General features: G+C 37.5%; 2 protein-coding genes across 3 annotated transcripts; both read left to right on the top strand.

The window, feature by feature from the left end:
* Positions 1 to 2,859: 2,859 nt before the first annotated feature.
* LOC137728965 (COP1-interacting protein 7-like) lies at positions 2,860 to 7,196 on the top strand. Of its 2 annotated transcripts, none has more exons than XM_068467782.2 (8): positions 2,860 to 3,235; positions 3,478 to 3,654; positions 3,763 to 3,860; positions 4,208 to 4,257; positions 4,342 to 4,394; positions 4,502 to 4,654; positions 4,929 to 6,687; positions 6,800 to 7,196. In XM_068467782.2, the coding sequence occupies exons 1-8, from the start codon at positions 3,183 to 3,185 to the stop codon at positions 6,980 to 6,982; spliced, it is 2,526 nt and encodes an 841-aa protein (XP_068323883.2). In that variant the 5' UTR covers positions 2,860 to 3,182; the 3' UTR covers positions 6,983 to 7,196. The 2 variants fall into 2 exon arrangements, with proteins under 2 accessions (XP_068323883.2, XP_068323882.2); XM_068467781.2 differs by having other exon boundaries at positions 2,981 to 3,351.
* Positions 7,197 to 8,410: 1,214 nt separating this feature from the next.
* Positions 8,411 to 12,376, top strand: LOC137730080 (Hydroxyproline-rich glycoprotein family protein). The gene is made up of 9 exons (XM_068469146.2): positions 8,411 to 8,655; positions 8,939 to 9,133; positions 9,296 to 9,391; positions 9,492 to 9,618; positions 9,748 to 11,089; positions 11,175 to 11,340; positions 11,444 to 11,608; positions 11,696 to 11,848; positions 11,937 to 12,376. Exons 1-9 carry the CDS (start codon positions 8,599 to 8,601, stop codon positions 12,138 to 12,140), a joined length of 2,505 nt encoding a protein of 834 aa, XP_068325247.2. The 5' UTR covers positions 8,411 to 8,598; the 3' UTR covers positions 12,141 to 12,376.
* The last annotated feature ends 4,354 nt before the right edge of the window (positions 12,377 to 16,730 follow it).

The raw sequence follows: 16,730 nt of genomic DNA, 5'->3' as shown, positions 1-16,730 counted from the left end.
CACTTCCTAGTAGACAACATAGAGTACCACACTAAACATCAACCATAAGCCAAACAAGAGTACATACAATACACCAAAATATAGGGCTAGAGTAACACAGTTCAGTCGAAGCCTACATCTCTGAAGCTTTCTCAATTTAGACCGAATCCAACAAATCAGCGAAGTCAATGATGTGATTTCAGAGCACTTAACAAAATCCAACAACATCGGGTTCCAGACCACTCAATAGAACCAAAGTACCAAATGGGATTTCGGACCACTCAACGAAATCCAAACCAGGATACGATTCCGAACCACTCAACGGAATCGCGGAGTAGAAGGGATTCCAGACCTCTCAACGGAATCCAAGTGGATACAATTCCGGACCATTCAACAGAATCACGGAGTACAATGGATATTGGACCACTCAATAAAATTCAAAGCAGGATACAATTCTGGACCACTCAATGGAATCGAGCTGAAGTTCAAGAAACATAACAACGGCTTGAAGAAATAAGACATGAATCAAGTTACTCAATTCATGAAGGCTCAACGAAATGAAACAAGCATAAGTACTAAATTTAGAACGGATTAACAAAGCAAGAAATGAAATGATAACGAAGCAACGAATTCTCATGACAATGGGTTAACGGTCTACTATTATCCCTCACATTTAACGAACAATCCAACATGCATTTCAAATCACATTTCACAAATATCTTCAATACACAAGTCAAATCACATTTAATAAACATAGATCAATAGGTAAATAGTAAAAAAAAAAAAAAAAATTCACATTTCAATAGAAATCACATTTATAAAATCAAGTGATATCCATAAAGGATACAAAATACGAAATCAGGGTAATAACCATATGACATACATTAAAGTCACTCACTAACCAATGTAGGCCCACTAGACTTCACTTAGACTTTAGTAGTACTAATTTTAGTATTTAAAACGATTCGAGACATGTTAACCAAAAGTCAAATCTCAGTCAACGGTGGGGTCCACAACCCTACGTAATTCGATCTGAAATATCCGTCCACGGATTTCCGATCCGTAATTTTCCAAGAGTCTCATTTATTTTCTAGAACAATATCCTAAAATTTCGAAATGATCCAACGGTGGGATCTCTGCCAATCACTAAAATTAAGTAGCGGTCAACCATTAGTTATACAAACTTAAAAATTCAATTCATCCAGATCCACAAGTCCCGGATTATCAATTGTTATAATGATCAAGTGGCGGACCTTAACGAAAATATGTTCAAACGACGAAATTTCATCAATCGGATGTCAAATATAAAATCAGAATATTGGCCTATTAGCCACGCGCCACCACAGGTGGGGGTCGATTGCCCCGACTCGCCGAAAAATTCACCTAACTCCAAAAATTACCAAATTTTACAAATTGTAGAACACAACACGGGGAAGAACTTTCATACCTAGGCCGAAGTCCAATTCGGCCGGAAAACACCTGAAATCATCCTCAATTTGTCGAAAACCCAAAAATGGTGTTCTTCGATTCGACTTCCCCGCTACACCATTGCCCCAAAATTGTTTGGGGTTTGTTCCTGGGCTTGAGAAGAGTATTTTGGTGGTGGTGATCGATGGAAAACATTTTAGAAATGGCAGATTTCGCCATCGTGCACCCGCGAAACCTATCGGTGCAATCTCTCGAAATCGAGGTCAATTCTCGTTGGTTTTTGGGTGTAGATGGAAAAGGGAATGATGGGAAATGTTTTCCAGGTGGTGGCGAGCCTTTGATCATCGGAAAAATGCCAGAATCGGCATCAGGGAGTGTGGAGGAACCAGGTCATCGGGTCAAAGGTTTTGAGATCCGGTTTCTTTCCTTTTCTCATCCCCTCATTTCCCTCATTTCCCCCTTTCTGATTGGGCAGCACCCCCTCCTTTCTCTCATTTCTCTATTCCTTCTCCAATCACATTTCTCTCTTCCTTCTCCAATCACAGCCACACACGTGGCACATCAGATTTGCTGGAGCCTTCTAGATTTATGATCAAATGACCATTTCGCCCCTGTCTTTACTCGTTTATAACTTCTTCATTACAACTCCAAATTACATTCTGTTTATGCCCACACATCCATATCGAGACGTACTATCTGAATATGTAAAGAAATCTGAAAAATCATGAAAGGATCAAATACGTCCGCGAAGAATCCCCGTTTAATACAATAAGGGCAATTTCCTCCTTTTACTTACTGAAAAAAAACTATATGCCGTAAATATAAAAGCGTAGAAACTATGAATACGAATACGAAATACGTAACTTTAAATAGTATAATCTGGGAACAGGATTTCACATTCCAGGTGTCCGCATATACACTTAAGTGATTGACCTCGCAACATTTCTTCACTTTTTTATTTATTTATTAAGAACCTCTCCCTATTGCGTAACCCCGCTTTCCATGATTTACTTCTTCATTTTACTATCATTCAGTGCCTTGCTTCTTCGACTATCTTGTTATCTACTAATTTCTATCAGGATTGCTTGTACACCAACTCACCAAGTAAGGTCATTAAATCTATTTGCGTGGGGCTTAAGCCCCGACCTTTATGCCACTTAGGGACAACGAAGAAGCAACAACCAACAGCCAATAATCACTTAACGACCAATAACAGATAGGGATGAGTAACTATTTCCTTATGTTCTTACTACACACGCAAAAAAATCTTATAAAAAGTCAACAGGCATATTTTCTCGCAAAAACTTGTGACTCTCATTTTTAATCCTTTATCCAATTTTTCTCCTTTAGATATTGAAAGTGGTCATAGGTTCTAGAGTGTTTTTTTTTTCTTTTCTTCCTTCCACATTGAAACAGGTTGTTAATATAAGTTATATGCGTAAGCCTCTTCATGTGACAATGTATTACGAGACGCTTAGTCATGTTTTTGGATTCTAATGGATTTTGATATCAAGCTGTACAACATGACAACTCTCAAAATAGTTTTTATGATTCTATAATCCCGCCCACCTTTATGATTGGCATGTGCAAAGCTTCATCACTTCCTAGCTGTCTCTGAACTGTTTTGCTCTTTCTCCGTCTCTTCCATTTCAACTTGGAACTACTGTGGGAATGTGACATGCACGTTCCAGGAATATGACATTCTACCGTTTGCAATATACACACTGAAACTATGCACTTGCAGTTGTAGTCTCTCTTTTCTTCCATTTTCCGCCATGGAAGCTCCCCTCGACCATGCTTTGTTTCAGCTCACTCCAACTCGAACCAGGTAGCTATATTTGCACTCAACCCTTTTCTCCTACAGTATGATCCTGTTTATTTTTGTAGCCCAATTCTCTTTTGATTTATTCAATCCAACAGACTGTGCATGGAGAGAAAAATAATGTACAGAAATCACTTCCTTTTGCACTCTTTCCACTTTCTCGCCCACTATGACTAATTTGTATTTCACTCTGCTTAGTGTTAATCTTGAATTTCTTTCTAATTTGTGTCTAAATTAAATGAGTGCAGATGTGACTTGGTGATCTTCTATGGAGCCAAATCTGAGAAACTAGCATCTGGGTTGTTCCAACCCTTTGTTTCTCACCTCAAATCTGTAAAAGATGAGATTTCCAGAGGTGGGTATTCCATTACTCTTCGCCCGCCTACCCAAATGGCACCCTGGTTCACCAAATCCACATTTCAAAGGTACGGTAGTTCCCAAATTTTGAGTCATTTCTCACTGATACAATTTCTAATCTCTAATTTGGATAAAAAATTTATTTTGGTTCTCTTTAATCATGTACTGTGGGGCAGATTTGTGAGGTTTGTTAGCACCCCAGCTGTTCTGGAGAGGTTTGTCAGTATTGAAAAGGAGATTTTGCAGATTGAGAGTTCAGTTCAACTGGAGGAAGGTATCTCATCAAAATCTTTGAATTTTTCATTTTTAATTTATGGGTTTTATGATTTATGATCAACCTTTCTGGTGCTGTATTGGGTAAGTTCTGTTCTTTGTGTTGAATGTATTGTTTCTGTTCTAGTGATCTTAGGGCAAATCCAACTCTGGGCATTGATCATCTTGCTCGTTTTCCGGCATTAAAACCGTTGTTTTTCTCTATTTGATAATTGGGTTTGGAGGCTAGGTTAAGGCATTTGATATATCAGATAATGTTCTTACATTATGGAAAGAATGTTCTTCGATTTGGATCGAATGAGGACTTGAACTTTGCAATTTGATCCCTAATTAATCTTGGTTTATCAGGAGTTGTATCTGCTAATCAGAGTACAAGGAAATCAGCTGGTTCTTTGGAGGTATTTTATATATAGATTACATAACAAGTGAGGTATTCTCAAAGAATGATCTCATTACTTAAGCTACTATATTTTTCTTTTCAGAAAAGAGGTGAGCTTGAAGAAGCAGGGGCTGTTGTAAAAAACGAAAACTCCAAGTAACTATTTCTTTTGGATAGCTACAATTATGAATGAATTAGTCTCACTTGCAGTGTCATTCAGTATTTTTGTCATTGATTCATTCAGTTTTATTGTAATATGACAGGGTTTGCCTTCAACACCTTCTTCAAACTCGAGTGGCATTGCTTCAGAAACAGCAAGCCATGGCTTATGCCCGTGGCCTTGTTGCTGGTTTTGAAATCTACAATATGGATGATCTCATTTCTTTTTCGGATGCATTTGGTGCTTCACGCTTATGGTATAAACTTGTAACCAGTAAAGTTGATTATTTGAATTATGTTTTGTTTCATTAGTCTCTTTTTTTGAAATCTACACTTAGGTGATATCATATCAGCCACCAGATGGACCTTGGATTCTTTTGTTTTGCAAATTAGTATCTGTCGTTTACTCTAATCGCATTTTCATGGTCTACTTTTCACGTCCTTTTGGAGAAATTAGATATAGTTCATTTTATTTTGCTGTAATGTTGAGCCTGCTGGAGTTTCTTAAGATCAAGTGTTGGTTATTTGTAGGGAAGCATGCATTAACTTCAAGGAATTATACAAGCAAAAGCACACAGATGGTTTATGGATAAAAGAAGTAGCAGCAGTAGTGGCCTGTTCTTCATCAGATCTGCAATTCAGGGGAGCGTCCGAAATTACACTTACAAATGAAGCAGAGGTCACTAATCAAAATGTTATGTTAAATCTTCCCAATAGCGGTATCCTAAGTAGTGAAAAAGTTCAAGCGCCAATGCCATTTCCACATCTGAATTCTCAGTACTTTTATGGTTCACTAGGCCATACAAACCAGTTGCCTCCATATCATGGATATCCTTTCCCTACTATGCAGTCCTTTCCTCCTCATTATCCAAGGAACATGCAATGGCCTCCCAACATGGATGAAGCAAGCAATGGTCGGGAACCGAATTATCATAGGATTCAGAAGCCATCTTCAAGAAGAAGGAAGAAGAATAAAACACGACCTGACTACTCAGGGGAAGGCAACCAAACTGAGTCCAGTGACTCCACTTCTGAGACTAATTCAGATTCAGAGACATATCAAGAGAGAAAGCATTCTGATATGGAGAATTCATCCAGAAAGAAGTTTAAGAAGAAATCCTCGCGGAAAGTGGTCATTCAAAACATCAACTACATCACCCCCAAGAGGAGGGATGGTAATAAAGGAGGAGTTTCTGATGAATCTTTTTCAGATGAGGTGACTGAGAAAGCAGAAGTATTGGAGGTATCCCATGAGTCACACTTGCAAGAAAGAGATGTGGAGAAGAGTCGCTCTATGTTTAATGGATCAAGTAATGAGGATTTGACAGTTCGTGCTGTAGTCCCCATTGATGTTCAAGATGCACATTTTATAGCGAAGTCTGAAGATGGTAATTCATTAGCAGAGAGGCCTAATTTGGGGCTCAATCTCGAGAGAACTCCAAAGAAACTAACAGTTTCAGTGGCAACTGATCCTTTGGTTGCGATGGAGAGGAATGGAACAAATGACTATGAGGTTAAGTTGGAAGATTTTCGGAATGAAGAAAATTTCAGTTCAGTTATGGAGAGAAAAGATTGTGCAGATGAGGACATATTACTTTTGCAGAGATCGGCAAAATCAGAAACTGAAATTAGGTCTGCCTTTTCTGCTTCTGCTGCTGAGTCTACTGTAACCAGGACTGTAAGGGGAGAAGATTGGTTTGACGTGAATCATTCAAAAAGTACAGAAGACCAGAAAGTACCAAAGAAGCAAACAGTTTTTGATGGTGATTGCATCTTCACGTCGGAGAGAAAAAGCAATATATGCGGAGATGATTCTTTCTTTATACAGTCTCGGTCAGCAGTTGATGATATGTATGAATCACCATGGAAAACAGAAATAAGCATGGTTAACAATCTGAGTTTAGCCGCGCGTAAGGAAAATGGAGTTATGGATACTCCACAGACTCGAACATCTGAGCCAGATGACCTTAGCATGATTCTTGAAAGGGATTCCAACTTGGAGTCCGCTGAAATTTCTTGGACTATAGACTACGGAGCAGATATTTCATTTACCGAGGCAAATAGAAAACATTCTGGTGTTGAGACAACTGATGGTGTGGATAACAAGCCTGCTTCGAACGGTATGGCAACCAATGTGAAGAGCAATAAAGTTCCTGGACCAAAAGAACGCGGTAAAGAAGCAAAGTCTAACATCGTAAAGAGATCCCTAGTTAACAACAGACCTGATATCAAAAGCAAAAAAGTATTTCCTACAAGGGGGCCTACAATACAAAAGAGCAAATTCGAGAAGGTAAATAATGAGTGTGCAGTTGCTTATTATGTAGTATTTATTTGGATACCTCTCATTGTCGTACTTTTGATTTTCTTTTTATGGAATCTGATGAGAATGTGCTTGTATACAGGAAGAAGAAATTCGGCAAAAGATGGAGGAACTGCGGATAGAGCGCCAAAAACGAATTGCTGAGAAAACGGCAGCGGCTGGCTTTTCTCCAGTAGCACCCAGAAGAGCTTCATTAGAAGGCAAAACGGCAAAGGGTTCTCCCAAGAGTAAACTACAACCTACCAAGAGAACTCTAAATCTGTAAATGGATACAAAGCAGTTGAGTACATGAGTTCTTCAAACTGCAATACATATTTGTTCATACTCATGATTTGTTTGTATAATATCCCCAGCTATATATTTTTATAGACATATACCTTTGGCATGATGCCTCTACTTTTTGCTTATTTATTTATTCATGGGATGCTGAGTTTGGCAATTTGGAATAATAAAAAGGTGATTCTTCTCGACTTACTAAATGCTAATACCATTTAAATTCAAGTATCTACACGTGAGTGTCTCCCTTATCATGCGACTCAAAGATGATATATTCTTGATTAAACATTAGAACCTCCCTTGTCCATGCTGGCCACGGTCGCGCTTGGAATTTTCACCAAATGGGTTGAAGTGTTTATATCCACATAGTATACAAACTACACGAACAATTGTCCCTCTTATTGTGAAATTACAATATCATGCATCTTCCTTTGCAAAGGCTACCACGGACTCAGAACTCTCTGTTTGACCAAGGCAAACGACCTAATATATGAAGGCTTCACTGCCCAAATTTGGTGAAAAGAAGAGGATAGAAATGTTCCAGGTTCCAACTTTCTAATCGCCAATTGGGGTACTTGCTGTCAAGTCAAATCAAAAATGGAAAACAAATGAGATATGAACATTGACTAATAACACCACGTTTTTTGGAGTAATCAAGACCTTAGCTACTATATATTTGACGTATAGGTATTTTTATTTTGACCTAGTCGATGTAGGATATTTCGTACAAAATTTTATTATAAACTTTGTTGAAAATGTTTAACTAAAATATATATATATATATATATATATATATATATTGTATTAATAAACAGACACGTGTATATGTTAGAACATAAGCACGTAATTATCACTCCGATAACAAAACTTTTGATAAGGATGCATTTTGTTAATTATGGCATCAATTTTGTTTAAATGGATAATTGATACAGAAAATAAAATTTAGAAATTTCAGATTTTTCTGGTACAACGATAATACAACCACCACCTCATCTTACTCAAGTGAGAAGCTGTATCGTTCTGTAATAGCTGCCAGCCATCAAAATCTAGCACCAGTTCCTGCAATCAAGGAATGCACGATTTAGATAACTAAACAGGTAATTAATTAATTAATTAATTAAAAAACCTAATTAAAAATAAAATAGAAAAAAAAGAAAGGAAAGTTTAGGTCTGAGACGGCTACAGCCTACTAGATGATCTTCCTTAATAAAAGGGACTTTGCCATTCTGATTTTGCTTGGCTTCTCTTTTCAGAGAAAGTTCCAAGGCTGAAAGAAAGAAATGGTTTTTCCAGTTTCTTGTTCATACTAATTAACCCAAGGATTAAGTGCCTCGCACGTAATTGTGTTTTTATCTCATTTTCTTTTTCGAAGAAATTGTGTTTCCATCTTGTTGAACGCATTACAATTTTATATTTTGGAGTTGTTTTCTTTTCACATGAAGCTTTAAAGGTGTGCTGACCAGTAATGGTTGAAAACCCAGTTGTATGATCATTTAACAATATTGTCATCGTCATCATCTTTGTCGTCGTTGTTTTCTTCGTCATTCAATCATCATCACCACAATCACCTTTGCTTCGTCGCAAGTCTCGGCGTAGGTTCGAGCCATGGCTATCGGAAGCTGTTTCGGTCCATTGTTTCGTCACAAGCCTTCTGGAATTAAGGTACTTTTTGTGCTTCCATGTTTAATTTCCTTAACCATGTGTTATATATATGTGACACATCGTGTTTAAATCTAGCTTCTAACAAAAACTGACCATCTACATCTAGGCATGCTAATATTCTATAAGGAAACATGGCAGCCTTGTTTCTTGTCCAGATTAAATTTGTTGCATGTAGCCATAAATCTTTGAGTAAGGTTCATAAAAGAAAATAATCTTTGATTAGGTATGGATTAGCAATAAGGTCTAGACTAGAAAATGGTTATGAAAAGAGTTGCTCTTGCAGGCAATGAAAGACTCTAGGGAGCCCAAGGGTCTTCCTGTGAAACAGAAGAATGCTTCTAGGAGAGGCATGCCAAAAGATAGGTCTTCCGAAGATTCAGGCAACCGGGTTCGGATGACTGAGCTCCGGAAGAAGATCATCTTCTTCAGGGACATCATCGACCTACCAGCTTGTGATGCTTCTGCTGCCACAAATGAGGTATGTGTCCCTTTTTTTCCTTTTTCCAAAGAGCTCTTACAGTAACTCTAAAAATGTCATCATACACTTCCCTAAAAGAAGATGTTTTTCTGTTGAAATCTTGTTTAATTTTCTGGATTAAACGACAATTTGTTTAATGTTCCTATTATTTTCTGCTTGCAGATGGTAATGAGATTGATGAGAGATCTACAGAAACTTTACCCTGAAATTGTGCTGCATAAACAGTTATCAGAAATAAAGGGAGCATCTATAGAAAAGGTAATTAAGAATTTAAGATCCATAAGAAATGGCTTAAAACGCATATGTAATTATACTCGAGACCATTAAGCTTATGTACAAATTAAACATCTGCATTCAGGTCCTGGCCTCCTTCTGCAAGGCATTGAAATCTATTGGAGAGTCTTGGATGACAAGTTATGACAGGTTGGACAAACCGAGATATGAATTCCCATCACTCAAGGAGAATGTCAATTCTGAGCAACTCGGTAGGTTCAAATTTTTCTCTAGGACTAGATGAGGCCTCTCCATTTGACAAAGGAAGCAACAATCTAACAGTTTCTTCCTTTTGTGAAATTTTAAGTTAAGGCTGATTGCAACTCTATACGATTTTGTAGTTGAGATGGTGTTGGGAACACTTGATTGCTTGATGAAGATGGCATGGGACAAGTTCGATATGATGGATCAGGATGACCAGAAAGGAGAAGATTACAGCCCTCGGAATAGCTCATTCGGGAAGCTCTTGAGCGATTCGGAAAGCTGCACCTCAGGCTCCACCTGCCCTTCTCCGGTCACTCCATCTTCTGTCCTTCCCGAGATTGATGGTTCTTCTAGATCACGAAAGAAGGCCAACATTGGTTCCAAATCACCATTGCTTTGGACTTTGAGAGTGCAAGCAGTTGGGAAGCTGAATCTAATTGATGTTAAAAACTTGTCTCTTCACTTGTCGAAACAAGGAGCTCATGGCACCGGCGATGGTATGGAAAAGATTGAAAATTTGGTTGAGGAACCATCAATTGGGACAGAATTAGACAGCAACCCTCAAAAGAAAATTGCAGCAACAGATGAGGAAGTAGTAGCCCCAAATCTGAGTTTGAATGAGAACTCTAGTGGAAAGGGAATAGACAACACAAGTGATGATGTTGAAACTCCAACCACAACCCCTGAGACATTGGAAGCAGACACCACAGAATTGTCATTGCCTTCCTCGCCGCCAACACTACCACAACAAAAATCAGCGCCTCCGCCTCCGCCTCCACCTCCACCAGCGCAACAACTTTCACTGCCTAATACACAAGCAGCAACAAGAATACCAACACCCCCTCCACCACCATCATTACCCACATTGAAGCTAAATGTTGCAACACCGCTGCCACCACCATCAATGCCCACCTTGCAGCCACAAGTTACAGCACCTCCTCCGCCGCCACCAACATTAACACCACAAAATGTAGCAGCAGTTGGGGGGCCACCACCCCCACCACCTCCACCAATGGCACCAGGATCAGTGTCAGTAACTCCACCAACCCCACCACCAACACCAATGATACCAGGGTCAACAATAGTGGCTCCATCCCCACCTCCACCAGGATCGTCAAATGGAGCTCCACCACCACCTCCTCCACCAGGATCGTCAATTGGCGGCCCTCCACCCCCACCACCTCCACCAGGACCATCAAATGGAGGTCCTCCACCCCCACCACCCATGTTAAAAGGCCCATCAAATGGAGCTGCTCCACCCCCACCTCCTGCACTCGGCGCAGGAAGATCCTTGCGCCCCAAGAAAGACACCAAACTGAAGAGATCATCCCAAATGGGGAGTCTCTATCGCCTTCTCAAGGGAAAGGTGGAAGGATCTAGCTTGGATGGAAAAGCATCCAATGGGAGAAAGGGCGGAGTTGGAAGCAGCTCTGGCGGAAAACAAGGAATGGCTGATGCTCTAGCAGAGATGACAAAGAGGTATTTCTTGTACGGATAAGTAATCTAAGTACTCAAAGCCAAATAAAGCGAAAATCATAGTAAGTTTCTACTTTTTGTGTCTCAGATCAGCATACTTTCAACAAATTGAAGAAGATGTTAAGAAGTATACAAAGCCTATCACGGAAATGAGAACTACCCTTAGTTCTTTCAAAACAAAAGACATGAATGAGCTGATGCAGTTTCACAAGAAAGTCGAATCTGTTCTTGAACACTTGACTGATGAGTCACAGGTCAATAACCACTCATTGTCCGCTTTAGTTTTGTTCATTTCCATAGTAGTTATATGATCACTTCATGATCGTGTTTCATGACATGCCGTTTTGCGAATTGTAGGTGCTATCAAGGATTGAAGGGTTCCCAACAAAGAAGTTGGAAACAATAAGGATGGCAGCAGCACTGCACAAAAAATTAAATACAATGCTCACTGAACTGCAGAATTGGAAACTAGTGGCTCCATTGGGTCAGCTCCTTGACAAGGCAGAACGCTACTTCAATAAGGTGCATAAATGTTCATTTTATACAATCTTAATTACTTAATTGTCTCTTTCCATTTTCCATAAACTAATAAAAAAATGTAATACACAGATCAAAGGAGAAATAGACGCCATGGAACGAACTAAAGACGACGAAGCCAAGAAGTTTCAGAGCCAGAATATCCATTTCGACTTCAATATCCTCATCCGGATCAAAGAAGCCATGGTGGATGTTTCCTCAAGCTGCATGGAGATGGCACTAAAGGTTAGCTACTCAGAGTTAATTACTTTAAACAATCATATAACAATGATTTGGAAAAGAGAGTTTGACTTTGAATTGTTATATGATGCAGGAAAGGAGAGAAGCAAAGGCTGCAGAGAAGAGTACTGGAACAAAAACTGATCAGAAGCAAGCAAAGATTTGTGTTAAAATGCTGTGGAGGGCTTTTCAGTTTGCTTTTAGGGTTTATACGTTTGCTGGTGGACATGATGATCGGGCTGACATGCTCACAAAAGAACTGGCTAATGAAATTGAGTCCGAACCGCAGCACCACTGAAACCCTAATTCCCAGATGGTCTTAAGGGCTTTGAAAGCAATAAATAGTAGTATTACCCATAACTTAATCTCCGTATGATTAACAGCATTCTGTTTTTGTAAAACCAAAAAAAAGTTCTTTTTTCTTTTGTTGTGACCCTTGTAAATAATCCGGTCCAAAAAAAATCTTGTAAAAAAATTAAGGCTTTGTATGTATTGAGTATGATTTTGATTAGGAATTAATTAGTACCACTCCAAGGCCGACATGAGTACAGATCTTGTCTTTGTTGTGTCCTTGTAAATTGTATCTTCTTATATATATATACACACACACACACATATATATACATATATACATATATACATACATGTCTGAGTTGTTACATTAATTAGTTCCATGAGTTGAAGATTTCATATTTCATATACAATTTTATGCTTAATAACCGGGATAATGAATATCCGTACTTGGGATCTCTTCTAGCATTGAATTAGCTCTAGACTAAAGTATCTAGATTTCATAGTTTTTTAACGAGTTAAGGGTTGTAGGTATGGAAGAATTGACAAAAAAAATGCCAAAGGCACAATTAGGAAGAAAATTGGCCAAAGGAAAAACATCGAAGACACATAAAAGAGGCAATGTTTTAGATCAAGGTTTACTCCTTCGGCTTCTGGATTTTTCTTGTTTTTGCCCTCTCCTATTTGGGCCTATTCCTATTCCGTTATTTCCCTTTTTTAAAAAGGTTTTTTTTTTTAAAGGATGAAAAAATAAAATACTTTTTAACTTGTTATTTACGAAATTTGAACTTATATTAATCTAGCCTTGCAGTCATAATAAATCAACACTAATATATAGTCAGAAAAAGAAAGGAAAATAGAGAGAAAATACTAGTCTCTGAATTTACAAGAACCATGAATATTAGGTATGAACAGGGAGTTGTAATTAAGGATATACAAAGAATATTAGGTATTGAATGGAAGTGCTTTACCTAATAATCAAATCTCTTAATTATATTTATTCTTTAAGCAACAACATCTTCATTAAGTGTGTGTGTGTGTGTACACACAAAAATAGTAAAATACTACTCTTTTCACATATTTGTACTATCTCTCTAATAAAGATATGACCTACATGTGTTAACAGATTCTACCTCAATTAGAAAAATGATATAAACAAATGATAAATGTAGTATATGCTCCCTCATTTGAGCAAGTAATTAATTAAATAGATGAATGATGGAAGCACAGTGGCCATGGATATGGCAACTTTTTATTTTATGGTTTATCTATCAAATTCATTAAATAGATTGTTAATTTCTAGATGCAGCGAACAAGAACTTCATTTGCTCTGTGAGAGGGAATTTGAATTTGATCAAATACCTCATCTACATTTCACAACTGTAACACTTTAATTATGCTCTCAGAGTCACTGTTAGCCTTTATATAATAAAATTTAGCTAAAATGATCTTGAGATTAGCACAAGTTTTTACTTTAATTTCTGACAATGAAAATCGATAAGTGGTTCATGAGTTTGTCTATCGTACATCGTTTTAGTAATTCCATTAAAAATCTATCAATATCCTCGTTAAATTGTCACATGAGGAACCACGTGACCACCTTTTTAAAGGTATTTTTGGCAAACCAACTCTCTACTTAACTAGGATATTGATAGAATTTTCGAGGAATGATCAAAATTATTTATAATGGACAAACTCAAAAATCACTTCTATTGATTTTCACTGTCGATGACCAAAATAAGGAGTTATGTCAATCTTAATAACCATTTTGGCTAAAAGGCCATAAAAAAAAACTATATAGTTAGAACGTCAAACGTTAAAGGATGAAAACGAATTTTCATAACAAATAAATCTGTAAGAAAATTTTGAAGCCAAATCATCATTAAAAGAGGTTTTAAAAAGCAACTAAATTTCCACAATTTTTATTCCGTTATAAATAGATAAAATTTAGAGAGATAACCTTTCTAAGGACAGAAGCAAAGCAGGTGGAAAAATATCACACTATGACTTTAGTAGCTATAACACAAAAAGGATGATAGATAAAGAGAGGGAGGGATACTGATATTATTTCTCTTGCTTTCTTTCGCAGTGCATTTGATAACAGACGGAGTGCTCTATTTATAGAGCGACTCTCGTAACTACAACCATTAAAAATAGGGTAAAGTACAAAAAACTACCTCAACTATTAGGATCACGACAGTTTCATACCTCATCTTTTAAAATTGACAATGTCATACCGCATTTTACGAATTTGTGACAATGTCATACCTCTGTCAATTTTTCTGTTATTTTTTTTGTTAAGTGCTGACGTGGCTTGATTCGGGACCTACTTTCTATTAAAAAATTATTAAAAACTAAATAACAATTATTTAATATTTTTTAAATATTAAAATAATAATAAAAATAAAAAATAAAAAATAAATAAAAATAAATAAAAGACCCTCATTTCGTCCCTCCCCTCCCCCCTCCTCCCTCCTCTCTCCTCTACCCATCTTCATCTTCTTCCCCCACCTGCAAATCCCAACAAACAAACAAACAAACAAACAAAAAATCCAATTTGTCTTCCCTCCACACCCACACTCTTCTCCTTCCTGCAACCCAAAAAAAAAAAAAAAAAAAAAAAAGCACAGAGAAGGTGGAGAATGGATGAGAGTGGTGGATTTGGGATTTGATGGGTTTTCAAATTTTTTTTTTTCTTCTTTTTTTCCTCTTCTTCTTCTTCCTCCTCCTTCTTCTTCTTCTTCTTCTTTCGCAGGGGAGTTGATGGTTTTCAAAAATAAAAATAAAAATTTTTCCTTCTTCCTTTTTTTCCTCTTCTTCTTCTTCTTCTTCCTCCTTCTCCTTCTCCTTCTCCTTCTACTTCTTCCGCAGAGGGGGTGTTGATGGGTTTTCAAATTTTTTTTTTTCTTCCTCTTCTTCTTCTTCCTCCTTCTCCTTCTCCCTTCTTCTTCTTCTGCGCCGACAGGGGGGAAATTTTTTTTTTTCCTTCCTCCTTTTTTTCCTCTTCTTCTTCTTCTTCCTCCTCCTCCTCTTCCTTTTCCTTCTTGTTCTTCCGCTGGGGGGTTGTTAGGTTTTTAGTTTTTAATAATATTTTAATGATTTTTTAATAGAAAGTAGACCCCGAATCAAGTCACGTCAGCATTTAACTGAAAAGTAAACGGCCAAGTAACTGAAGGTATAATATTGGACCAATTTCTAAAGATGAGGTATGAAAGTGTCATGACACTAATAGTTGAGGTAGTTTTTTGTACTTTACCCTTAAAAATATAATGATAATATTTTGAAAGTATCAAACACTATTCCTAAATCATACTCTTTTTGAGTGGGCATTCATTCATCCATCAATATATCAATTTTACAATACTCCCCCTTGGATGCCCATATATCAACATCAGTTGCCTCATTAAAACCTTTCTTGGGAAAACCCTGTGGGAAAAATCATAGCGAAGGAAAAAGAGTACAACTTTACATGGATGGTTGATATACTGTTAAGTATGCTTATATTGCCTCGTTAAAACCTTGATAGGAAAAACCCTATGGGAAAAATCCTAGTCGAAGGAAAAAAGTACAACAATCATGTATCATAGATGCTTCCCCTGATATTTATCTCCTCCTGATTCTGCATTCTTCAAATTTAGCTAATTGGTAAATCAACGTAATCTGATACTCTTCACTAACTTCTGAAACGTGCACTTTGGTAGAGAATTGGTGAACAAATCTGCCAGATTTTCATTGGAACGAATTTGTCTGACTTCAATAACTTTAGCCTTCTGTAGCTCACGTGCACTGAAAAACTTTGGCAATATGTGTTTAGTATTATCGCCTTTAATGAATCATTCTTTCATTTGGACAACACAGGCTGCATTATCTTCATGGATGACAGTTGGATTGTCTATCTTCGAAGGTAGACCACATGAATTCCGAATATGATGGATCATTGATCTTAACCAGGAACATTCACAACTTGCTTCATGTAAAGCAAGTATTTCTAAGTGATTTGAAGATGTAGCAACTAATGTTTGCTTTGTTGAGCGTCATGAGATTGCTGTATCTCCATTAGTGAACACATATCTAGTTTGTGAGCGGGCTTTATGCAAATTAGAGAAGAAACCAGCATCTGCATATCCAACAAGGATCAGGTCATTTGTGGATTTTCCTAAATAGAAAAGACCCATGTATGTTGTCCCACGAAGGTATCGCAAAACATCTTTAACCCCTTTTCCAATGATTCATTGTTGGAGTAAAGTTATACCTTGCTAACAAGTTAACTGAAAAAGTTATATCTGGTCTAGTACATCGCGCTAAGTACAATAAAACACCTATTACACTCATATATGGTACTTCTGGACCAAGGACCATTTCATCATCTTTTTTTGGACGGAATGGATCTTTCTTAATGTCCAAAGAGCGAACGACTATTAGCATGCTGAGTGGATAAGTCTTGTCCATGCCAAATCGCTTCAGGATTTTTTCAATGTAAGCTGATTGGCGGACCAATATTCCATTAGCACAATGCTCGATCTGTAGGTCGAGAAAATATTTTGTTTTCCCGGGGTCTTTTATTTCAAATTCGCTTTTCAGATATTCAGCAGTTTTA

Source organism: Pyrus communis, chromosome 10, assembly GCF_041283825.1.
Source record: "Pyrus communis isolate YQ-2024b chromosome 10, ASM4128382v1, whole genome shotgun sequence".
Classification (NCBI taxonomy): Eukaryota; Viridiplantae; Streptophyta; class Magnoliopsida; order Rosales; family Rosaceae; genus Pyrus; species Pyrus communis.
The sequence above is the reverse complement of the archived record's forward strand: the minus strand, read 5'-3'. Positions and strand labels throughout refer to the sequence as shown.